The 25,564-nt window shown below is 46.4% G+C and overlaps 1 protein-coding gene across 3 annotated transcripts in view; it reads left to right on the top strand.

Moving 5' to 3' along the window:
* Positions 1 to 2,839: 2,839 nt before the first annotated feature.
* LOC112217466 (rho guanine nucleotide exchange factor TIAM2) overlaps positions 2,840 to 25,564 on the top strand; it is a 36,331-nt gene continuing 13,606 nt past the window's right edge. Inside the window, exons 1-9 of one of the 3 annotated variants that reach the window (XM_024377762.2) lie at positions 2,840 to 3,237; positions 12,174 to 12,366; positions 12,602 to 13,936; positions 15,642 to 16,119; positions 18,015 to 18,190; positions 19,381 to 19,605; positions 21,719 to 21,904; positions 22,168 to 22,314; positions 24,441 to 24,503. In XM_024377762.2, coding sequence (XP_024233530.1) covers positions 12,611 to 13,936; positions 15,642 to 16,119; positions 18,015 to 18,190; positions 19,381 to 19,605; positions 21,719 to 21,904; positions 22,168 to 22,314; positions 24,441 to 24,503 — 2,601 coding nt within the window. In that variant the 5' untranslated portion in view covers positions 2,840 to 3,237; positions 12,174 to 12,366; positions 12,602 to 12,610. The remainder of the gene's footprint in view (positions 3,238 to 12,173; positions 12,367 to 12,601; positions 13,937 to 15,641; positions 16,120 to 18,014; positions 18,191 to 19,380; positions 19,606 to 21,718; positions 21,905 to 22,167; positions 22,315 to 24,440; positions 24,504 to 25,564) is intronic. The other 2 variants (XM_024377761.2, XM_024377763.2) reach the window with 2 other exon arrangements.

Genomic DNA, 25,564 nt, shown 5'->3' with positions numbered 1-25,564 from the left:
TGGTAAATTCAATTGATTGGACATGATTTGGAAAGGCACAAACCTGCCTATATAAGGTCCCACAGTTGACAGTGCATATCAGAGCAGAAACCAAGCCATGAGGTCGAAGGAATTGTCCGTAGAGCTCCGAGACAGGATTGTGTCTGGGCACAGATCTGGGGAAGGGTACCCAAACATTTCTGCAGCATTGAAAGTCCCCAAGAAGACAGTGGCCTCCATCATTCTTACATGGAAGAAGATGGGAACCACCAAGACTCTCTCTCGCTGGCCACCCGGCCAAACTGAGCAATCGGGGGAGAAGGGCCTTGGAGGGGGGATGTGACCAAGAACCCTATGGTCACTCTGACAGAGCTCTAGAGTCGCTCTGTGGAGATGGGAAAACCTTCCAAAAGGACAACCATCTCTGCTGCACTCCACCAATCAGGCCTTTATGATAGAGTGGCCAAACGGAAACCACTCCTCAGTAAAAGGCAAATGACAGCCCATTTGGAGTTTGCAAAAAGGCACCTAAAGACTCTCAGACATGAGAAACAAGATTCTCTGGTCCAATGAAACCAAGATTGAACTCTTTGGCCTGAATGCCAAGCGTCACATCTGGTGAAAACCTGGCACCATCCCTACGGTGAAGCATTGTGGTGGCAGCATCATGCTGAGGGGATGTTTTTCAGCGGCAGGGACTGGGAGACTAGTCAGGATCGAGGCAAAGATGAAAAGAGCAAAGTACAGAGAGATCCTTGATGAAAACCTGCTCCAGAGCGCTCAGGACCTCAGACTGGGACGAAGGTTCAACTTCCAACGGGACAACAACCCTAAGCACACAGCCAAGACAACGCAGGAGTGGCTTCGGGACAAATCTCTGAATGTCCTTAAGTGGCCCAGCCAGAGCCTGGACTTGAGCCTGATCGAACATCTCTGGAGAGACCTGAAAATAGCTGTGCAGCAACACTCCCCATCATACCTGACAGAGCTTGAGAGGATCTGCAGAGTAGAATGGGAGGATCTCCACAAATACAGGTGTGCCAAGCTTGCAGCGTCGTACCCAAGAAGACTCAATGCTGTGATCGCTGCCAAAGGTGCTTCAACAAAAGTACTGAGTAAAGGGTCTGAATACTTATGTAAATGTGATATATTAAATATATATATATATATATTAGCAAAAAAAAAATCAAAAACCTTGTTGTTGCTTTGTCATTATGGGGTATTGTGTTAAGATTGATAAGGGAAAAAAATAATCGATTTTAGAATAAGGCTGTAACCTAACAAAGTGTGGAAAAAGTCAAGGGGTCTGAATATGGAGAGGTGCAGGGGGACTCCACACAGGGTGCCAGGGGAGTTGCTGTTGTGGGGAGTTACGTGCCTAGCTCAAGGGCACAAAGGCAGGAAATAGCATCTAGGATTGATACCAGCAACCCTCCGGTTGCCAGCTCACTTCTCGTCGGAACCTGGGATTCGAATTAGCAACCCTCCACTTGCTGGCTTGCCTCTCTGACCGCTAGGCTACCTGCCGCCCACTCACCACACATACACACACAGGCATGTACAAACACACATTTACAAGAACACCCACACTTCAGAGCACAAAAAGTTCCTGTGCATTTTTTCAAAAAGAGACATGTTCATAGCCTCTTTGTGCCACTTAAGAATACATCCTCAAACGTATTTCCTCCTCATATGCAAACACAGAATGTCACAATTGTTAATATCCTGATCTCTCTGGTCGCCCAACACAGTCATCTGTCTCCCCAGCCCCAGCAGAGACGCCTATTTACTGATGAGGGGGGCAGGGAGAGAGGAGTGTGTCTCAAATGGCACCCTATTCCCTATGTAGTGCACTACTTTTGACCAGGGCCCATAGGGATCTGGGTTCTATGGGCCCTGGTCAAAAGGAGTGCACTACATAGGGAATAGGGTTCCATTTTGGACAGCCTAGATTAGCCTAGCTGTGGGGGTGTGTTATGTGCTGTCTGCTTCATAGACAGGGTTAGGGTTAGTGGCCCTGTAAGGCTGGAGCTCCCAGACATTGCTCTCTCATTGAACAGAGGTTTAGCCTGAGGGGGGAAATACTGGGTAGCCTCATGAGTTTAATTCCCTCCAGATTATGGATTGAATGTGTATAGAACACTCCCCTCCTCCCTTTCCTCCTCTCTCTCTCTCACTCTTCCCACAGTGGATTCATGGGAACCTTCCCTGACCTATAATTTATGTCTCTTTTGCATTTGAACACCACTGGGGTGGTGAGAGTTAAATGTTTCAATGCTCGGTACAAACCATGCAATAAATGCAAAGGGTTATTTCATTAATTTATTCACCTGAATAAATGAATAAATAAATTCTTTGTGTCGAAGTGGATGAACGAGTGTATGTGAGTCAGAGTGTATGTTTCCCCTGTGTGTCTGTTTTTCCCACTCCCCCCCCCCTCTTTCTTCTTCTTCTTCTTCTTCTTCTTCTCATTTCTTCTCCAGCAGCACACACTGTGGTTTCTCTCTCAGTTGATTTTTTGGCAGCTTGTCCTGCCGGTTTCTGGCTCCAGCCCTCATTGTTTTCCATTCGGTGCGGCTGGATCTGCAGCCTCTCCCTGTGTTGCGTAACAGAGGAGTGAGTGAGGCGCTCCTGACTTCCCTCCTGAGTCCCGGGTTCTCCGCCCTTCTGCCAAACTTTACACTTGCACACTTTCTTGCGTGTATCTAGCAATAGTGGAAACTCACTCCAGCCAATGTTTATGGCAATCATATGCTTTTAAATCCACGATGGGGAGTGTGCACGCGCACACTTATGAAACAGGGTGGAGAATTGTGACTAAGCCGCTGTGGTTCCTGGTGAGCTCAGCTCCGTGACTCCCTGAATGGGCGGCCTCTTATGTAAACCAGGGAAGGGGTTGGTTTAGGACTTGTTTACATGTTCCCCTCAAATGAGAGAAGATCCTAAGGCAAGAGGACAACTTGGTGAAGAACTGCTGCTCTTTTCAATTTTCAGTACAGAACCTGAAAGATAATTCTGAAATCTTGAACATGTTTTTCTGAATTCCTCAGAGCAGTCAGCAGGAATAGGTGCACTGTGTGTACTGGGTCTGTGGTAGCTCTCATGTAGGCTATTCAGATAAAGCTTCAGTTGGATTTTGTTCCCAGGTTTTACCCTACAGTACTACAATGATAGCGTCACAGGAACACAAGTGGACGGGATGCTTGACCTTCTGAGACCTGTGAGTCCCATTCAAATAAGAACGGGGCCCTGTTATTGGTGAGTGACCATCTGAGCGGAAATAGCCCTACCCTGACTAAGGAAGTGACTGTGTCCTGAGTGTGTCCTGAGTGTGTATGTTGTGTGTACTATGTAAAGTATAGTTAGTGTGTGCCTGCGTGCCTTGATGTGTGCATGTGCTTGTGTGCCTGGGTGCGTTTTTAGGTCATGTAGGATTGTGTGCACTGCAGTGCACGTGAGAAAGACTCAAGAGAATGGATTTGTCCGGTCTCACCTCTCACCTCTCATAAGTGACAGGTCAGCAGAATTCCCAAGCTGTGTGTGCACAGTGTGTGTCCGGCTGGAAGCCAATCCGACTCTGCGTGCCTTGGTCTTCAGTGTGAGTCAGAGGTGTTTTTGCATAGCCGATCAAACAAGGAGAACAGGGCTGGGCCCTACTGCCCTCTCAGATCACCATCATTTCCATGGCTGTGGAACTCTGGCAGCCATACTGCCACGCTAAGGCTGCACCGTCTACAATAGAAACTATGAACTATGAAAATAAAACCCAGCATACAATAGGGGGATGTGGTCCAGAGGTTTTTAGTTGTTTTCAGCTGCTTTACAGCACATTACCAAGTCTACTGTAAAAGTCTACGGCATTCCTCTACGGCTAAATGGGTATTTACCAGTGACCTTCTGAACAAATAGTATTAAACTTTAAGCCAATAAATCCACTTAGTTGTACAAATGGGCCTTTTTTTCCCTGTTTTCTGTTGGTTGCACTGGAAAGAAAACACTTTTTGTTCTCTCATTTGGCATCCAAACAGCAGATCAATACTGTTAATGCACTCCTTTAAGACTTCACTGGCCAGCAACACTGTCGTTGCTCCACAGAGAAAATTAATACTGAATCAACTCAAAGCCCAAAGTACTTAGGTTGAGTAAGTGTGATTGTGTGTGTGTGTGTGTGTGTGTCGGTCTGTTTGTGTGTGCGTTCTTGTGTGTGTATTTGTGTGTGAGGGAATGCATCGGGTTTGCCTGTGGAATCCCTATGTTTATATGGACTTAGCCTTAACCACCACATCCTGCTCATTAGCGTGTGTGGTGGTACACAGCGCCACACAGCTCGGACCCAGGTGCTAAGCTATTGCTGGAGCAAACCCAGCATGCCTCACTCTGACTCTGACCAGAGATGAATGGGCCAAATATATCCCTTCACCACCATATTGTAACCGAAAGACTATCATGGTCATGCTATTACGGGTGTTGAAAACCTGAATAAATGTCGAAATGAATAGCATAAAATAACTCCACTGACGCTTTTAATTGCCCCCTCCCAAAAAATAAGAATAAAAAACAAAATTGGGGGGGGGGGGATTTTCATTTTTCTACATAAAAGACTGTAAAATCACTAGGAACTCAGCTCAAATGTATTTTTATTTAGGAAATCTATTCCGAAGTATTTCCACTCATAAATAGAGAGACATATGTGATCGTGTACCAATGTAATCAAGGTTTGAAATGATTATGTCTTTATGCTTCTTGCGTCAATTTGCAGAGTACAAATGATTTCTAGTTATGTTCCGCCACCCTGACCATCCGCTCACTAAAAAAAATTATCTCGCGGCTGAATCTAGTTGGGGACCCCTATCCTATGGTTTTGGGTACAGCTAAAGAACCCTTTTAGGTTTTAATCTGGATACCAACTTTTTTTCTAAGAGTGTAGAAATGCACAACTTGAGGGTGCTGCTGGCCTTTAAGTGGTTCCTAGCAGGTTTTTGTTCCAATTGCAATTCGCACATTCACAAAACTGCCTGAAATGGACTCAATCGCCAGCGACAGTTCATTCATTTAAATTACATGGGCATCTTTTGAAAGTATAGTTGCCAACATATGGCTCCTCCTTTCAAAGACACTGACAAGCCATCGTAATCACTGTCACCAGCAACACTGTGGCACACCTCTCTCTCAGTGAGACTGGCATTGTGTACACAGTGTCGAATGTCTGAGGGTTGCCTTTAACCTCACTAAGCTGTAGTTCCTATGGATCTCCTTGGATAGATATTGAGTCTTGGGCATTAACTACAAGATCCTCCTTCTGACCTATAAAACCCTTCACCACCTTGCCCCCGCTTACCTTTCCGACCTTCTTTTCCCCTTTCAACCCACACGCTGACTCCGTTCCGTCACAGCAGGCCACCTTGTCGTTCCCAGATCCAAGCTCCGGAGCTTCGACGACAGGGCCTTCGCCAGGGCTGCTCCTAGGCTCTGGAACTCTCACCCTCCAGCAATCCGTGACTCTGAGCCCTTCACCATCTTTCAGTCCCTCCTAAAGCACCACCTCTTCACCTTGGCCTACCCCTACACACACACACACACTCACACTCACTCACTCTCACACACACACCCACAACACCTGTTCGCTCTTTCATGTTTCTGTTTCGACCTGCTGTTAGTCTGGCCTTGTTTAGATTTCTGCTTTTTGTTTAGGTTTTACAATTGTAAAGCGACTTTGGGTCTTTGAAAAGTACCATGTAGTATTATTATAATTTTATTGATGGATGTTTTGAAGGGCAAAGGGGCTTGATGCTGGCATCTGGACGAGAGGCTGAACAGAAGAGCTCGCGCCAGGCAGCCGTCTCTGCTTTGTGTGGCCCTCTCTGGCCCCCTCTCTCTCACTTTCTTTCTCTCTCTTCTGGGACAATGGAGCTGGAAGAAAAGAGTGTGTGCTCAGTGGAGAGAGAGAGATGAAAGAGCCCTGCCCCCACGAGCACAACTACCATCCATATCACCCCTCTCCCTATGAAGGGTATGAAGATTTAGTTATTTACATCTAGATGGCTTTTAGGATCATTTCGCACTGTATTTCTCACTAATCTGAAATGTTCAGCGCCAAAATGTCACATCAAGGCAAAAACCTATGTTCTACACACAATCCACTGACAGTATAGGACATACAGACGCAATATAAAGAGGTGTGCGTGACAAAGGGTTGGAGTCGGTGTCATCCATCGGTGTACCAACTAACCTAACCTAACTGTGCCAGAGGAAGTCGCCACATAGAAGTGGCCAAACGCCCATGTGCCCTGGTGAAAATGAGTGCACTAAATAAGGAATAGAGTGATACTGTCACGTTTACTCCCGGTGCTCGACACCATCGTTAGGCACTCCCCTTGGTTCTTTCCTCGGGTGTTATTGTTTCTGTTTCACGTTTGTACCCTATTCGTGGCTCTTGTTCGTTCCATGTTCGTTTGGTTTATTAAATGATTCACTCCCTGTACTTGCTTCCCGACTCCCAGCGTACATGTCACAGCAGCCTGTGTCCTCAACTCACTCCCCGGTATATTTGCTAACAACAGAAGGCTCAGCTGCAGTGATGGATCAATGGGGTCCAACTCGAATTGACAGCTAACTTAGTTAGAAATTGACCGATTGAGGTAGAGGGTGGAAATGGGCTGGAGGTGGCTAAAGAGTTTTTTTTCATTTAATTTAATACCAGGTCAAATATAGTCTGGTTAGCAGACAATGGGGCAACACTGTTTGGCGAACAGAGGATGAATACGTGAATAAGAGAAGCAGTGCACACTAGTGAACCATGGGCTCTATTTTAACTAACCTAACGCAATGGTAAATCTGTGCGCTGGCGGTGGCGCTATATGTCCAACCAGAATTATGAGAACAATAACTGGCAGCGGCGCAAAAGGGTTGTGTTTTGATGAATGAACAAGTTGTAGGTGTGATGAGGGCTTGGCCACTCACTGGCCAGTCAACGGGTTCAATGGCTTAATACTGCATGCGTTTTTCTCAAGTTCTGTAGGTTATTGTGTTGTCATCAGTTTGTTAAATATCATAGGCATAGCAACAGAAGAGAGAAAAAAGGTCAACATTGTAATTGGCATCAATAAGCCTGGCCTTAGTGTCTTTACACATCGCACTTCTCGTAAAATAAAAATACTAGGCTCCTGGAAATTGTATTGTATGTGTGAGGCAGGTTCTCAGTAAGCAATATATATATACTAGGCCTACATTTGATACTGCATTATCGGACTGAAAATGTTAAATAAGTTTGGAGGAGCCCGTCTTTGGTAACTGGATGAGAGGCACTCTTTGAGGATTGGGATGGATATTTGACCAGGCAAAATGAAGTATGCAAGTGGGCATATGTGTGTACGTTTCAGGACGTACAATATGTTTTCAATTCAATGCACTCTGACAAAAAATAGACTACTTTGCAAGGCCATGATAAAAAATACCAGCCTTTGCTATAGTAGCCTAGGCCTAGGGTAGCCTATGGAGGGCTTGGTTTCTAATCATATGAAATGGAAAATAAGGAAACAGTTTTTTTAAACCAGCAACAATATTTCTAAATAGGGTGGGGTCAGAAGTGCAATATCATAAATGACATACCCTGTTCCATGGCACTGGGTGCACACAGGCCTATTCATTACGCATAACATGCGTATGCCTATACAAAATATTAGACTCCTGTCAATTCTAGCGTTGCCTATGTGCGAGGCAGATTTTACATTTTTTTTAATCCACTGTTGATATGGCATTATAGGAGGAGGGAATCATTTGGAGCCGGAAGTGTGTCTTTGGTAATCAGACAAGGTGCGTTCTTTGAAAATGGGGATGGATAGCCTACTTCAACAAGTGGAATGCAGTTATGTGAATTGTGAATAATTTTTAAAAAAGGGGAAAAACCTGAAATACTTCAAAGCCGTCTCAGTAGACCATTTAAAACCTGTTCATTCATAGGCTACCTGGCTAATGAGCAGGCTAAAAAGACAATGCAATGCTGCTAAACCGGCCTTGATTAAGGAGAGGGTAGGTTGTGCTTGTTTTTTAAAATAAAATTAAACTAAATGGGGGGGAACCAAACATTTTTTATGTTTCGAAATATGAGATTCACCGGCACAAAAGGCACATCTCTGGTTCCATGGGCACTACGTCATGGCTGGATAGGGTGCGCTTCCACTCTCAAAATCCATTCCAATCGATGCCATTATCGACTGCGTTACCGGTGTGTCTTAAAACATCCCATTAGTGCTACATGAAATGGTTCATTTAAAAAAAAAAAAAAAAAAATCCTCAGTGCAAGCGAGCTGATGTTAGACAGGTAAAAATTGCCAAACCTGGCGTTAGGGCTGGAGAATGCCAGTGCACTCATTTTTACATGACTAAATTGCAAACTAGCGTGCGTTTGACACTTGTTCCTCCTTAGCGCCAGACGAAAATAGAGCCCAATAAGTCTCTAAATCCCAATGACATCAATGAACAATTTAGGCCTAAATCTAAGTTGCACGTGCTTATCTCAACTCTGAATCTGGCCCTATATGAGTATGAATAAAAACACCAGACTACATCTGGCCTGAGCAGTCAAATTCTGATGTGTCGACAAATCAAGACAGACCAGAGCACACTAGACCAACAGTTTTATCAAGACAGACCAGAGCACACTAGACCAACAGTTTTATCATGACAGACCAGAGCACACTAGACCAACCAATTAACTTTTAACAAGGCACACCTGTTAATTGAAATGCATTCCAGGTGGCTACCTCACGAAGCTGGTTGAGAGAATGCCAAGAATGTGCAAAGCTGTCATCAAGGCAAGGGATGGCGATTTGTTTAACACTTTGTTGCGTTAATACATGATTCTATATGTGTTATTTTAGAGTTTGGATGTCTTCACTATTATTCTACAATGTAGAAAATAGTCACAAAAAAAAACCTGAGTAGGTGTTCAAAAACTTTCAACCAGGTGTGTGTGTGTGTGTGTGTGTGTGTGTGTGTGTGTGTGTGTGTGTGTGTGTGTGTGTGTGTGTGTGTGTGTGTGTGTGTGTGTGTGTGTGGCGGGACAACAACCTCAATATACTTTAAAATGACAAATATATTCATACAGTTTTTTCGGCTGTGTCCAGCTCGCTAATAATCACTTAATTGAAAGCTAGACAGTCAGGGCGCATCGGAAATTCCCAAAACGATGGATAGAGGACTATTCATTTTGACAGCGAAATACAAACATTTTTTAATAAGGCCCTCGGGACCTCATTAAAGACAGAATGCGGCCCCCAGGGCAAAATGAGTTTGACACCCCTGATCTAAACCATCACAGCCAAACAACAACAATGGCCCCCCTTCTTCACTCTCTATTTTACTTCCTCTGACTCCCTGATCCTCCTCCAAGTGTCTGCGTGTGTATGTGTGCGCGACTGCACTATTGCCTGCATGTGCTTGCTCTTCTCTGCATTCCTTCCTGAGTGTGGCGTGGGACTTTGTATGGTATGCTTCGTCGAACAAGAGGCCCAGTCACGGCTCCAGCTCTCAGGTGGCCAGCTGCCATTAACCACCAGCCTCAGCCCTCCTACATGCCCATAATCGCTGAGAGAGAGCGAGAGAGAGAGAGAGAGAGAGAGAGAGAATATACTGTATATAGAGAGAGTGTATATATATATATATATATAGAGAGAGAGAGAGAGAGAGAGAGAGTGTATATATATATAGAGAGAGAGAGATAGAGTTGCATTGGGTTGTTGGTATGTTCTTGCGTTCGCACTTGCCACCATAGCATAGTGTCAGTCCTGAGGGAGGTAGGAGGTGTCTCTGCTTCCTTCTCTTTATGATCTAGCTGTTCTTCCTGTTTCCTCTATCCGGCTGCTGAAGGAGAAATGATGCACTGGATTTTGGCTCCATCCTTAGTAGGCTACAAATGCTGACACGGTGTGGGGATTTGAATCTACTGAACCTCTTTTTCCTTAAATAAAACATTTACATTCATGCCTCCTACAGTTTTGATCTGTTTGAAAAAACTTTACAAGGTCCATTTATTTAATCGTGTTGAATTTTGCTGTGAAGGTGTCCGTTTACAATGAACAATTGCATTGTACGATGACTCATATGTACTGTAGTCATAAACTTGAGCAGTTGTGTTATTACAATATTAGATCATAGCGGTAGATTTTCAGTTGGGAATTCTTGGCCGCAGCAGATGTGCTCTAACGACATTCATGTGACAAACATAAAGTGGATGAAGAGAAGGGCCTGTACCTTTTTTAATGGTCTGTTTTAGAACACTGTCAGGATGCTCTCTCTCTCTCTCTCTCTCTCTCTCTCTCTCTCTCTCTCTCTCTCTCTCTCTCTCTCTCTCTCTCTCTCTCTCTCTGTGTGCCAGCCCTTTATCCCCTTATGGAAAGTTGTGTGAAGTATGTGGGGCCTGGCTGATACAGTGGTCGCTTCCCAAATGGCACCCTATTCCCTATATAGTGCACTACTTTTGACCAAGGCCCATGCCTTGGTGAAATGTAGTGCACTATATAGGGAATAGGGTGCCATTTGGGACATAGTCAGTGTTTAGCAGGCCCGTGTAAGCACAGCAACAGGAAAGGGGTCAGGAGGAGGAAGAGAAAGGCAGAGGCTCTTGCTGGGACAAGAGAGCAAGCAAGATAGTAAAGGGGGATTCAGAGGGAACTTGTTTCGTAGTACTGCATTTGGTGAACAAAAGGAAAGACAATGAAGTTCTTCACTGAAATAGTAATTAAACGTTTGAACTGTTTGTTTTGAACCGCTCTGATGTCGTGGAATAAATAGGATGTGACTGTGTATGTCAAGGGTAGGTGGCATTCCACGCACCCCCCAAAAAAAAAAACTTCAAACAAGAGCATTCAGCCATCCACAGGAGCACATTCTCATTTTCAGCCCTGATGCCTTCCACTGCAGTATGGCTGGCCTGGAGTTCTGCACGGGGGGGGCTCATTGTGCTTGAAGAATGCCAGGGTCGAGAGTGACAGGGCTTCCCCAGCGAGGGAGCAGATGGCCTATCGGAGAGGCACAACAAAAGTGTCAACCACCGCCTCTACCTTTAGCCATTCACGGCTTACTTGTCTGCAGCGCAAACCGACAACTGTGTCACAAAGTGCTCCGTTCCACGGTTCTGCCCAACCCACTGCACAGGCCCATAGTCTGGCGCCCCGGCTGAAAGGGTCCGTCTTCTTTTTACACACACAGCGAGTGTCGAATACAACCTGTCACGCTGCTGGCCGTGCTTCTGTCCTCCTCAACATTCTAGGTTAATGACTGGAGACAACCGGTTGCTCTTTTCTCTGCCATCTGACTGGGTGTTTCGGCATCCAAGGTTTCCCCATCGGTGCTTCCTGTTGGGTTTAAATGAAGGGGTCAAGGGTCGTTAATGTTTTTCGGGTAAGCAGTGTGATGTATTCTCACCCTGCTTTGTGAAGCCAGGGCTCTGTCCTCCTCTCCTCTACTCCTCCTCACCTCCTCTCCTCTTCCTTTCCACTCCTCTCCTCCCTCTTCAGTATGAATGAGCCCAGGACAGGAAATGCGTAGTGCTGCTTTAGTTTACTGCGGAACACAGTGAACCTCGGGCCACTGTAACCTCTCTGTCTCTCAGGGGAAAAAAACAACTCTGGGCAAGATGTAAACAGTCTCTGAGGCTTTATCTGTTTCAGGACACACTGGGGTGGATGTCATTTTTCATCAGTGTCATATTGTATTTCAAAATGTCCTTAATTGTTTTACCTTAAGGATATGTTCTCTTTCATTCTTTTTGGCTTGAACTTGATCTGACTCGAGATTTCTATCTTGTGTTCTTTTTTGAAAGTTTAAATCTGACTCTATGAAGAACTCAGAGACATTGCTTGTGGTGACTCTCCAAATAGCCTTGTCTGATGACTTCAACTCAACCGTCTTTACAGTGGAGGATTTTTTTTTTTTTTAGAGAAGAGAAAATTGCTCGGAATTCCTGAGAACCAAAATAAACATGTGACAGAATGAAGTCTGCTTTTAAAAAGGTCCCTTCAGCAGCTCAGTAGCAGTATGTCATGGAAGGAGGCTGAGTGGAGTGGGGGGATGGCCAAGCCAAGGAAGAAGGGGTGTTTAGATTTGGGGTGGGGCTCTAACCACAGTAGGCTCACACACAAGGCAGACTGTGTGTGGAACTGACCGAAGCCCCTCCCTCCTCTGTTTCCCTACAGATGAGTCGGAGAGAGAGAGAGAGAGAGAGAGCGAGAGAGAGCGAGCAGCTGTGTGAGTGTGTGAGAGAGAGAGGTGCTCAGTCCTGAAGAGATCACACAACGACACAGAGCCTAGCTAGCGCTGCTGAGACGTAACCCATAGGAGTATGCAGAGTAGTATCTAAGTTTGTCCTGAGGACAGACACCACAACTGGTAAGATAACTTTACAGCTGATGGGCATACAATCGTTTTTTATGTGCTTTCGTTTCATTTAACATTGTCTTTACGTGATTTTATTTTGTTTAACCTCATGTGAGTTCATTTCCTGTCTTTTAAAAAAAATTTTTTTACCAGGGAAGTCAGTTAACAACAAATTCCTTTTTTTCATTACAATGAAATGCATCCTGTCTTGATTATCTCTCATTCTGATGTTTTGTCTTCTGCTCAGCAGATCAGAATGGGAAACACTGACAGCCAGTACAGCAGCTTTAACGTCCCTGGGAAATCCAAATCCTGCTCTCTAAAGTTCTACTCCGCTAAAGAGGAGGCCCTGTCCCCCCATAGCTGGTGGAGGGGCAGCGAGGGGAGCGGCCAGGGATACAGAACCAGAGGCAAAGGGGGGAGGATCTGCCTGCCCCAGCACAAGATCACTCACAACCAGCCTTATGGCTCTTCGAAACACTATGAGCACCACATCACTAAGGAGGGCAGGGAACTGGGGGGGCCCCCGGGAGCCAAGCTGAAGCCCATCTCTCCACAGAGGTGTGGCAGAGGGGACAGTTCCCAAGTGACCAGGAAAAACGTCTGTCATACCGGTTACAGTTACCTGGAGAGTAGTGGGGAGAGTGTTAACGGTCTCGGGGCTAATGGACAGCGTACCCCCGAGAGGACTTCTCCGTGTGAGCATGGGGTTCCCCTAGAGAGCCGCAGCAGCCCCAAGGTTCTTCTCCGTAAGGATGGCAGCATGCGTGTTGAGTTCACCAACGCTATGCGGATGTCGCTGGAGCCCCAGGATCTGTCAGGCCACAGCCACCCTGTGGTAGCCGCCCCAGAGCCCTCTCTGACTAGGACCAGCAAGGGCAGCTCCCTGAGCTCCGAGGGCTCCTGGTACGACTCTCCCTGGGGGAACCCCACGGAGCTCAATGACAATGTGTTCACCTGCAGTCAGACCGCAGCGGGGGACAACAGCAGTGGCTACACCACCTACTCCTCCACTCGCACCGAGGAGACGGGCTGCGGCTTCAACACCTTCTCGTCCGCCCACACTGAGGACATCTCCCCGGGGTTCAACCCCAGCCTCCTCTTCCAGACTGTGGATGGTAACGGTCAATATACAAGCCGAGGGTTTAACAGCAACGGGTATAACACTTGCTCTTCGGGCCGCACTGAGGACAGCGGCATCGGGGACTCCATGATCCTTCACCCGGAGAAGAGTCCGTTTAGCCTCATGTCCCCTCCTGTGTCCCTGTCGGACCTCTACTCTAACCCCAGCATGGCGGCTGTGTTCCCCACTGCTCAGTTCCAGGACGTCCCCCAGCAACGGGGGTCGCTCACTTCATTACTGACCCTGGACGCGGTCATCCAGGAGGAGAGCTCGGGGTCGTACGACCAGCGCTACTCCTCTCACAGTCGCACGCTGCCATGCAGGAGGGTTACTGCCACGGTGGCCTCCGAGCCGTCCGCCATCGTGGTCGGTAACAGCAGGAAGGACAACCTGAAGAGCCGCATCAGGCGCCTCGGCGACTGGACGGGAAGTCTGAGCAGGAAGAAAAGAAGACTACAGGTGAGGAAAAAGGGGAAGAAAGAGGGGAGGGGAGGAGGGAAGACTGGGCATGTAGTGTAGACTCTTTATCATATGACGTGTCCCCAGTTGTCGAAGCGATGCGATAAGACTGCTCACTGAGTCTGTGTGGTGGTAATCTCATTGTTTAGGTTGTTTGGGTCAACGTGATTGGCTGATTGCCGTTGGCTCTTAAATCCAGTCTGACGATGCAGATCATTGCAGTGCCACATGAATGTCTCTCTGTCACACCTCATCCTATGGTTCCTGAACACCCTCAGACTTATACCTGACAGACTGGATCCTTGGAGATACTTTTGTAGCTTGTCCTTTAAATAAACAACATCAAGCCATTGCGATAAACACTACTATGAAAGGAAAAGGCACCACAAAATAAATGATTCCAACAATAGTTACCCAATGGAACATTTTCAGAACCTTATATAATTTTGACAGATATTATGTAAGACTATAGGCCAGTCTCCCTAAGACTTTGTGTAGAATTATATGATATTTACATAGATTTCAAAGATCGATGATGTCGGTTCAGAAAGGAAACCTTCCCCGCTCTTTTTGCCGCTGGAGAACATTACATTGGTATTTCATTACTTCCTAAAAGTTCAAACGTGTTTACATTTCATTTCAATTGTGGTAACGCCCTCCAACTCGTTTGACGTTGGGGATTTTTTGCGAAAATAGTTCCGAGAACGTTAAGAAAAAAAACGTTCTTCCATGGGAATTTCAGTTTTATCGAGTACAGGCTTAACTGAATGGACAACAAAGACAGAATGCAATATGGCATTTTTATTAAGCAGATTGGGGTAGGCCTCGTCCCCGGGAAATGCTCCTAGGAACCAGACGGGATGACAGGTAACCCTTTGCTGGGGTAGCTGGCATCGACTAATTCCACGGATAGAAAACAGAAGATCCCGGTTTGAATCTCACCTGACGCCGTGCCAGATTTAAAACCATAAATGTGTTTGCATGATTAATACCGAAGCAAATTCATTTCCATGTGTTCTGTGTTTAGAGTTCAAAACAGTTCACCTAATCTAGAAGTGTTATTAAAAGTCTTATTGAGGCGTGTTCTTAGCATGTTATTGAATTACCTTCAAATAACCTGTCATTTCTGTTCTCAGAACGTTAATAGAACTTCCCAGGAAAATGTTCAGGGAACCATAGTAATACGTTCCCGAGACCTCCCTGCAACCCAGAACAGGCAAAATGTTCACTTCCTGTCTTAGAACTTTCCGTTTTACCGGTCAGGAAACGTGTTGTTTTCACTCCCAGAACCAATGGGAAACCGAAACCCACAACTTCCAAGGAACCAAATGTGCTAGCTGGGTAGGCTCCTGCTCCTATGAGCGATTCCAGCTAGCACAAGCCAAGGCCAAGTCCTAAGTATGTTTGCTCTAGATTGGTCTGTATAATATCCATGTCTTCTGTTACTCGTACCAGCAACATTCCAGGGTATGATTGTATTATATCATGTCAGAGTATCGCACAATACATCTCATATTATGTCCTAATACAAACAGAAAATCATGGCATCCTGTCCAGGAAATACATGAGAATGTGGCTCGTCTGTGTCCCTGAAATTGCCATATTGTTAGACGATCATTCAACTTTGCGGGTCTTTTTAAGGTCTGGCAAGCTATTTATTCATTCTTTCCTCTCCAACCACCCTGCTCTGTCTCTCTCTCCCTAGGAGCCTTACGGTAGTGAGACCAGTGAGGGCTTTAGCAGTGGAGTGGACCCTGGGTTAGGTAACTCTAGCTCCCAGTTAACTGGTCCACTGTGGAATCCCCTCCACACCCAGGCCTACACCCACACCCAGGGCCAACAGTGCCACAGTGAAGCTCTGCGCCAGAACATCTACGAGAACTTCATGCAGGAGCTGGAGACAGGACGCAACAGTGGGCCGGAGAGGACTGAGCCCTCGGAGGAGGGAGAGGAGGAGGAGATGGGAGGAGGGGGGGGAATAGGAGAGGGAGAGCAGGGGGAGAGCAGTGGCAGTGGCTCCCTGGGTTCCCTGGAGCAGCTGGACCTGTTGTTTGAGAAGGAGCAGGGGGTGGTGCGCAGAGCCGGCTGGCTCTACTTCAAACCCATCCTCACCCTGCACAAGGACAGGAAGCTGGAGCTGGTGGCCCGTAGGAAGTGGAGGCAGTACTGGGTCACACTTAAAGGTAGGGCTCCCTCCTCCTTCTACCTGCACTCGCTCAAAATAACCTGTGCTACATACAGCCAATTGGGTTTACGTCCCAAATGGCACCCTATTCCCTATATAGTGCACTTCTTTTGACCAGAACCCTAGAGCACTATAAAGGGAATAGGGTGCCATTTGGGATGCCTCTTAGGTCCCCCTTGGGAAAGAAGTCTTCTGGCCATAATGGGACAACCTGGTTAAATAAAGGTTAACAGAAGAGCATCTGCTACGACATGTATTTTGTTTTATATACTGTACAGTGCATTCGGAGAGTATTCAGACACCTTGACTTTTTCCACATTTTGTTACGTTACAGATTTACGTTACAGATTTAAAAACTGGTGTTTAGACATTTTTGCAAGTTTCGTACAAATCAGAAACATCACATTAGCATAAGTATTCAGACCCTTTACTCAGTACTTTGTTGAAGCACCTTTGGCAGCAATTACAGCCTCAAGTCTTCTTGGGTATGACGCTACAAACTTGGCACACCTGTATTTGGGGAGTTTCTCCCATTCTTTTCTGCAGATCCTCTCAAGCTCTGTCAGGTTGGATGGGGAGCGTCGTTGCACAGCTATTTTCAGGTCTCTATTTTCAGATGTTCAATCAGGTTGAGCCACTCTAGGACATTCAGAGACTTGTCCCAAAGCCACTCCTGCGTTGTCTTGGCCATGTGCTTAGGGTCGTTGTCCTGTTGGAAGGTGAACCTTTACCCCAGTCTGAGCTCTTGAGTGCTCTGGGGCAGGTTTTCATCAAGGATCTCTCTCTACTTTGCTCTGTTCATCTTTCCCTCAATCCTGACTACTCTCCCAGTCCCTGCCGCTGAAAAACATCCCCACAGCATGATGCTGCCACCACCATGCTTCACCATAGGTATGGTGCCAGGTTTCCTCCAGATGTGACGCTTGGAACAGGCCGAAGAGTTCAATCTTGGTTTAATCAGACCAGAGAATCTTGTTTATCATGGTCTGAGAGTCCTTTAGATGCCTTTTTGTAAACTCCAAGTGGGCTGTCATGTGCCTTTTTACTGAGGAGTGACTTCCGCCTGGCCACTCTACCATAAAGGCCTGATTGGTAGAGTGCTGCAGAGAGGGTTGTCCTTCTGGAAGGTTCTTCCATCTCCACAGAGGAACTCTGGAGCTCTATCAGAGGGACCATCGGGTTCTCGGTCACCTCCCTGACCAAGGCCCTTCTCCCCCGGTTGCTCAGTTTAGCTGGGCGGCCAGCTCTAGGAAAGGTCTTTGTGGTTACAAAACACTTCTATCATTTAAGAATGATTGAGGCCACTGTCTTCTTGGGGACCTTCAATGCTGCAGATATTTTTTGGTATCCTGCATCAATGCAATCCTGTCTGAGCTTTACGGACAATTCCTTCGAACCCATGACTTGGTTTTTGCTGACATGCACTGACAACTGTGGGACCTTACATAGACAAGTGTGTGCCTTTCCAAATCATGTCCAATCAATTGAATTTACCACAAGTGGACTCCAATCAAGTTGTAGAAACATCTCAAGGATGATCAATGGAAACAGGATGCACCTGAGCTCAATTTCGAGTCTCATGGCAAAGGGTCTGAATACTTATGTAAATAAGCTATTTTTGTTGTATGTTTTTTACACGTCCTGAAATGTCAAAATACCTGTTTTCCCTTTGTCATTATGGTGTATTGTGTTTAGATTGATGAGACTGTTGTTTTTTTTTTCAATTTAGAATAATGCTGTAATGTAAAACAATTGGGAAAAAGACAAGGGGTCTGAATACTTTCCCGAATGCACTGTATGTAGGTATTCCCCTTGACATTGGGTCATTGTCTCACAATATGGTTCTAGAGCTGTGTCTTAGCTAAAGCCTCCTCTCCTCCCTGGTGCATACAGGGTGTACCCTCCTGTTCTATGAGACCTATGGGAAAAGCAGCTGTCCCGAGCAGGAGCTGTCCCCGCGCTACGCCCTGCTGGCCGAGGACAGCATTGTCCAGGCCGTCCCAGAACACCCCAAGAAGGAGAACGTCTTCTGTCTGAGCAACACCTACGGAGATGTCTATCTGTTCCAGGTACGTTCTACCCTAGGCTCGCTCACCAGGATTCTCAAGCTCGGAAGTACCTGTATGTGCCTGTGGAATAGACTGGGGACGAGGTTAGTTCTACACAGACCGTTGTGCCGTCAACGGAGGCACTTGTCAGGGAGGTCCTCATTCGCTATTGTCGTTTGAGATCTGCAGTACGTCGTCATTTTTTTGATGCATTCTTTACAAATCGGACACTGCAATGCTGTAAGCTTGTCCCTTGTTTTGTCTTGTAGGTGGATCTCTGTTTCGTTGAGCACAGTGTGAATGAGTAAGAGGGAACATTTTAGGGGTTTCTGCTGTATGCCCCTGCTCCTGTCTCATGGACCCCTTGTGATGGACTTGTGTTTTTTTCAACTCAGTCTGTTGCATTCTTTTTTTAGAAGGGTTATCTATTTGAACAACTCCATATGCTATGGGACGACCACAAGTATGGACTGGGCTGAACGTCTGCTTTTTAGGATGGAATGTGCCGCTGTTCTGGTTGGTAATGACCATATTGGTGTTGGTTATGTCCCGTCTGGATGCCCTGTCAGCGTTAGAGCTCCATTGTCGTACGTTCTAATAAAGGGGTCAAATGGTAGGGTTGGGAAAAGCATCCCTACTGGCTGGTCTGAGTAGACTAGTCGTGTATAGGTGCGCCCTAAATGGCATCCTATTCCCTATATAGTGCCCTATGGGCCCTGGTCAAAAGTTGTGTACTGTGTAGAGAATAGGGTTCCATTTGGCGTGCATCCTGTGCGTCTGTTTGGCAGTAGGGTTGTTTGTCCTCTTTTTCCACATATTGAGAGGGAAAGTGTTGTCTCTCTTTAATGTTCTCCTCACTCAGTTTTACAATCGTTGAAAACATCTTCCTCCCAGAGAGTAACGTTCATTTGATTCATTCACCAAGTGTTTACTAGACACACAAATCACACTGCAGGGCTGTATCTACCCAACGCACCATGGCAACGAGGGGGAAACTGAGGGAAGTGAAACTTCTTAGCGTAGTCACGAACATGTAAACGGGCTTTTGTCTGGCACTTAAGGATCCCTGGCGTCTGGGAAGAGAGAAAGAAAGACGGGAAATGAGAGCCAGGTTCTCCTGCCCTTCCCCTGGCCTGGCACTGTGTCACCTGGCCCCATGTCCCCACGCCCAACCGTGGCACTGTGTCATCTAGCCCTGTTTCTCCCCGCAGGCTGCCAATCAAACAGACCTGGAGAACTGGGTGACGGCCATCCACTCTGCCAGCGCCTCTCTGCTGGCTAAAAGACAGGGGAAGGAGGACACGGTGCGGTTACTGAGGAGCCAGACACGCGTTCTGCTGCAGAAGATAGACATGGACAGCAAGATGAAGAAGATGGCTGAGCTGCAGCTGTCTGTCATCAGTGACCAAAGGAACAGGAAGGCCATCGAGAGCCAGGTGAGGCACTGAGATGGTCTAGTGGCTGTGTGTGTGTTTGTGTTTAACTATCCTTGTGGGCACCAAAAGTCCTCACAAGGATAGTAAAATGAGGAAAATTCAGACAAATATATTTTAGGCTTAGGGGTTAGGTTTAGTGTTACAATTAGGGCTCGTGTTAGAATTAAGGTTATGGTTAGGTTAAAGGGTTAAGATTAGGGTTAGATTTAGGGTTAGGGGTTAGGGAAAATAGGATTTTGGATGAGAATCAATTATTTGGTCACCACAAGGATAGCAATATAAATTTGATTTTGATTTGTGTGTGTGTGTGTGTGTGTGTGTGTGTGTGTGTGTGTGTGTGTGTGTGTGTGTGTGTGTGTGTGTGTGTGTGTGTGTGTGTGTGTGTGTGTGTGTGTGTGTGTGTGTGTGTTGCGTGTGAGTCTTAAGAAGGGCCAGACTACTGCATTTGGGGCGCCCCCAAAATATAATTTTTTTAAATAAATATCTTTAGAAAAAATGTACAGTTTTATAATGCTTTTCTACACATTTGTCATGAGGCTATGAGGAAAATGTTGCAGTTTTAAAGCTAATTTCCTGCTATTCTACACTTTTTGCCATGGGTCAGAGAGAAAATGTGCTGTTTCATAGCTATTGTTCACATTTTGCCATGGGTCAGAAAGAAAAATGTGCAGTTTTATAGCTATTGTTCACATTTTGCCATGAGACTGAGAGAAAGTTGTGCAGTTATAAAGCTAATTTCCTACAATTCTACACATGTTGCTATCATATAGGGGTCCACAACTCCCTGACCACCATGGGGCCCACAACTCCCCCTCAAAAAATTGGTTGGGGGCCCCCTAGAGGTCAGAGGCCTCGTGCACGTGCCCTTCGTGCTAGTTCGGTAAAATGGCCGTGGTCTTAAGATCAAGGGCCACCCTAAGACTGAGCCAGTCAAACAAGCAGTTAGATAAATGGGCCTATTAGGTCATTAGTGTCTCAGCTCCAATGCAAACCAGACCATTCTATTCCTGTAGAACCATACATAATTTAACACCTGCATGACATCTTCTTGTTTCTGTCCATAGTCTGCGAGTTACAACCTCCATGTAATGGCAAAAATCATTACCATATAACAACCTTCCTTGTGGTTGTGGAACATATTGACATGAGCGTATATGTGTTGGCAGCATCATTTGTTGAATCTGGAGTTTTAAGCTTTCCGACCCAAGTTCCCTGCCTCCATGACATTTTTATTCCAGATGTTCTCAGTCTAATAGACTAGTACCATCAACACATTCTATCCACTCCTCATAGAAGTCTGTTGTAATGGGAAACCCAGATGAGGGGGATATTTTATAGCGTAACAAACCAAATGCTGATGTGTTTACAGACAGCAGTGTTTCCCGGAGCAGCATTAGGGGTAGTTAGGTGTCCTTTCTTCTTAATGGCAGGACAGGAGGAGGGGGGTTGGTCATCATGCCCAGTTTGTGAGGTAATCAGATGAGAGGGGGGGTCAAACCCCCAGAGCCTCTACTGAGCTCTACAGCAGCTGGTCTCATCTCATCTCCAGGCCCACCGGCCACTTTGATGTCTGACGGTCGGTCTCTCTGAAAGTGATACTAGCTCTCTCTGCCATTTGAAGTGAACCTCTTAAACCTCCTCTCTAGATTTAAATCCTCATCTCACAAACAATGACACTGTTATAACACATTCACCCTCTGTGAAGGAGAGCGAGAATGGGGGAATGAGAGAAGAGAGGGGGAATGAGAGCGAGAGAGATGAGGGTGATTAGATGTGATTATGTCGCTCCAATTAGACATGTGGCTCGTTCTGTAGTTGGAGACGCCCTTCTGAATGAGAGGGTGGGGTGGGCCATTCTGTCACCCTCACATACAGGTGCTCTCGTATGGTCACATCACCAAAAATGTGTGAATGAAGGCGTTAACGTGGCAAACTGTCAAACTTGGCCAAACTCTGAATGGCTCTGGCTGTGACTGTGAGTCTGTTCCTGCTCCGCCTGGTCTCTCTCTGTCAATGAGAGGGTGGAGAGGCCATTCTGTCACCTTGAAGGGGACTGTAAACCCTACGTACTGTGGTGTAACCCTGGGTGCCTGTCCTGTCTGTTTCTCCCCAGATCCAGCAGTGGGAGCAGAACCTGGAGAAGTTCCACATGGATCTGTTCCGGATGCGCTGCTACCTGGCCAGCCTGCAGGGTGGTGAGCTCCCTAACCCCAAGAGTCTCCTGGCCGTGGCAGGACGCCCCTCTAAGACCGCTCTGGGACGCCTGGGGATCTTCTCTGTCTCCTCCTTTCATGCCCTGGTGAGGCCTGATCTCCCTAAGGCTTTACATCCATATCCACCCTCAGCTTGGGACATTGGATTTCACACATTCTCTGGAACAGTTCCATTGATAACACCTTTATTTATCCCCTTAGGTGCAATTAAGCAATGTTATTGAATGCCATCTATGTTTACTATGATCAGAAAACATCAGCGTCCTCTCTGGTCAGATTTGTAATACAGAGTCTTGGGCTCTTTAGAGTCTCTAACCACAGAAGGGATGTCTTCAATGTCTGTTCTCAGATCTGCACCCGTGACGAGGCGACCCTGCGGAGACGTTGCCGATCTTTTTCCAGAGGGGCTCGGAGTAAGAGAGGCCTCTTCTCCTCCCTCAAGGGCCTGGACAGCTTGACCAAACGCAGCAAGGAGAAGAGGGAGTCCATGTCACAGGTACTGTATAACCTCCCTAGAGCCTCCTTACATCCTTCCTACAACCTTCCCACAACCGCCCTACAACTGCCCTGCAAACTCCCTATAACAACCGCCCTACAACCTTTCTACAACCTCCATACAACCACCGCCCTTAATTAGGTGAACTGCACCATCGACTGGGAAAAGATCTGTGCAGGTTCTCCCGTTTTCTTTTTGCCTGTTCTCCTTTTTAAACAATCCTTTACAAGGGACCTCTTGGCTCACAACCCAATGGCACGTTTCTGGAGCCCTTCTGTTTTAAACAGAGAGCATGTTTGATAAATCCATCAGAGAAAAAGAAGCGGGTTGGTTCCTGGAATGCTTTTTAAGCACTGTCTGACTCCTCACGAGCCGGGACCCATAAATTAGGCAGACGGAGGGAGTTGAACTTACTCCATTTTCCAGCGGGAGGGAGTCAGGGGGTTGCTCGTCGCGAAACTATCTTTCCTGTACGTCATTTGGGAACATTCCAAATAGAGGTGATGAGTGAGGCAGATGTTTTGTTTTCCCCAGTCAGGGGCAGAGCTAGCAATCTGCACAAATTCTCATCAGTCATTGAAGTCAAGTCAGTCTCTCTAACAGTCCCAGCCCCCAGTCCCAGTTCTGTACCATCCACTGGCCCTGTCTTAGTCCCTACCCCAACCCCTGTCCCAGAGCTAGCCCCAGACCCAACCCCTATCCCAGCCCAAGCCCCACCCGCCCTGGCTCTGGCCCTGTCTCTGTTGATAAACAGTTGATAAACAGCACTCAGAGAGCAGTCTATTTTGGGATGCTGATAGGATCTTTTATCCCTAGGACTTCAGCGAAGGACAAACCACACTGGGCCCCTCTGCTCTCCCGTCATTGTTTAGTTCTGTCCAGTGTGACATTGCATTAGGCAGACTGGCTGTATTGTATAATGGGATGGATAATAAGATAGACATGGTCAACACATGCTCTGTGTTGACATTCTGAAAGATACATCGCACAGTTGTAGTCACAGGCATGCCTGGCGTCTGTGTACTCACGTGGCATATCCATATGCTTAACGGCATACGTTGGTAACGCCCAGTGGTGTCTGGGTAATAATAGGATCCACCGCTGTAACACCACACATACACCATGCTTATACATATTATGTCTCATGTGAACCATCGCTGTCTAATACAATACACACATATACGATGACGGTCCATAGATCTCTGTACACAGGTCAAATGTTGTGCCCAAATACTTACATCATTCCCTCCTTACTCACGGGGCGGACAGGGAGAGATTTCCGAGCAGTGAAGTTCTTTGTTATGAGCCTGAGTCAGAGAAAGTCTAATCTCCCTATAGAGAGGCCAGCTAGACCACTCAATGGAACCGAGATGGAACAGACATCACTGGAAGCCACATGTGGTTAATTGTTGCAAGCTGCAGCATGCCAGCAGCGACAAGCAGATGGTCTGTGTAAACCACCGCGCCGTCCACTAAACGTCCTACAGCCCCACATTTTACCGAAGGGACTCTACTCTTACCCACTTCTCCGCCAGCCCAGCAATGTATTTTTATTGTAGGGTGATTGGGGGGGGTTTGTCACTTTAAGAGCCCTGTTACTGCTTCCAGAGAGCTGCGATGTCAAGGTGAGGAGTCAGTCAATCAGTGAATGTTACTCAACCCCCTCTTCATTTTGACTTTGTTGTTGTTAAGTTCCAGTAAGCTGTTGGCATTTGTTGACATATGCATGACCCCTTGTCTCTGTGGTGGTCCTGCCTGCCACTGGTGGTGGGCTGAGGGCGGTGGTATTGGTAGCGGTATCTCTGCTGAGGGCAGACTGGTATCTGGGTGGAGAGGAGACAGTCTCCATCCCCGCCAGCCTGATGAGAGCCGTTCCATCTGCCTCACTGCCAGACCTGTAATTTCAGCATCACCAAACCCCTTATTTCTTCCCATGGACCCTCCAAGTCTTATTTCGGCCTCAATCTGGATCAGAATAGTATCAAAGCCTTTGGTTTTAGATAGATAGTTTTTAATTAAATGTATTACATTGTAAATATAGACTGAGTTAGTTCTTTTTAGTGTGCATTTTTCTCCTGAGTCACTGAGTAGGCTTAATGTGCATGTGCTTTTTTTCCATGTTCCAGGTTTTTGAAGGACAAAGTATTGGAGTGCCTGCTGGGCATATCCCCAACCACTGCAGCTCAGAGGTACAGTAAGCACTTTGTCTGAATTTTTCCCCCAACATGTTACCTCATAATTTCCTGCAACCAGTGGAAATATGGCTAATTTATCATAATTCGCCAGGTAACTGCATTAAAATATTCTATTCAATAATAACTTTAAGTTGTCATTGATACATTTGACAGCAGGGTTGGGTAGTAATCGATTACATGTAATCTGATTACAAAAAAAATACCTTTAGTCAGTTGTTACCAGTGAAAATATTGTAATCAGATTACAGATACTTTTGAAAAACTAGATGATTACTTCTTGGATTACTTTTAAATTCAGAAAGGATGATTGCGAGAGACAAAAATACATTATGACACCTTTCTGTTTTCTCAATGACATTCAACTCTGCATTGAAAAAAGGCACAAGTTTCAGTTTGTTCCACCTGAGCGAGTCTGACTACAAGTCAGAGACCAGTATGGCACACCAAATGCGTTTGATGGATCCTTTTTGTCCTCTTCTAATGCCTCTTTAGGGGAAAGTAATCCAAAATGAACTGAAAGTAATGTTACTGAGTTTGGGTAACATTACTGATTACAATTTGACAGGTAACTAATAACTGTAACAGATTATATTTAGAAAGTAACCAACCCAACCCTGTTTGTCAGGCCTCGTCAAACTTTTCCTCTTTGTTTATGAAAGTCTCCTAAAACTGCCCCTAAATTTGCACTAGAACCAGGTGCTAGGGCGGGATGCATCCCAAATGGCATCCTATTCCCTATAGCGTGCACTACTTTTGAGGGCCCATAGTGACCAAAGCACTATATAGGGAATATATAGGGAATAGGGTGCCATTCAGGATGTACTCAAGGAGTATTGTAGTCGATCAATCTCAGCCTCAGACTAATCCTTTTATAGGGGAGAATGAGGGTGGGGGGATGGAGGTGGGGGTGGGGGTATTTCTATTCACACAGGGTCGGGGCTTGCACAGCTGTCTCAACAGCATGCTGATCTGATGACACTGCTCCATGCAAACAGGCAGGCGTGAGGCGGCTGAGTTCGAGGGTCCGGGGGCTGGGGAGGGTTAGGCCGACGGAG

Source organism: Oncorhynchus tshawytscha, linkage group LG18 (assembly GCF_018296145.1).
Source record: "Oncorhynchus tshawytscha isolate Ot180627B linkage group LG18, Otsh_v2.0, whole genome shotgun sequence".
NCBI lineage: Eukaryota > Metazoa > Chordata > Actinopteri > Salmoniformes > Salmonidae > Oncorhynchus > Oncorhynchus tshawytscha.
The sequence above is the reverse complement of the archived record's forward strand: the minus strand, read 5'-3'. Positions and strand labels throughout refer to the sequence as shown.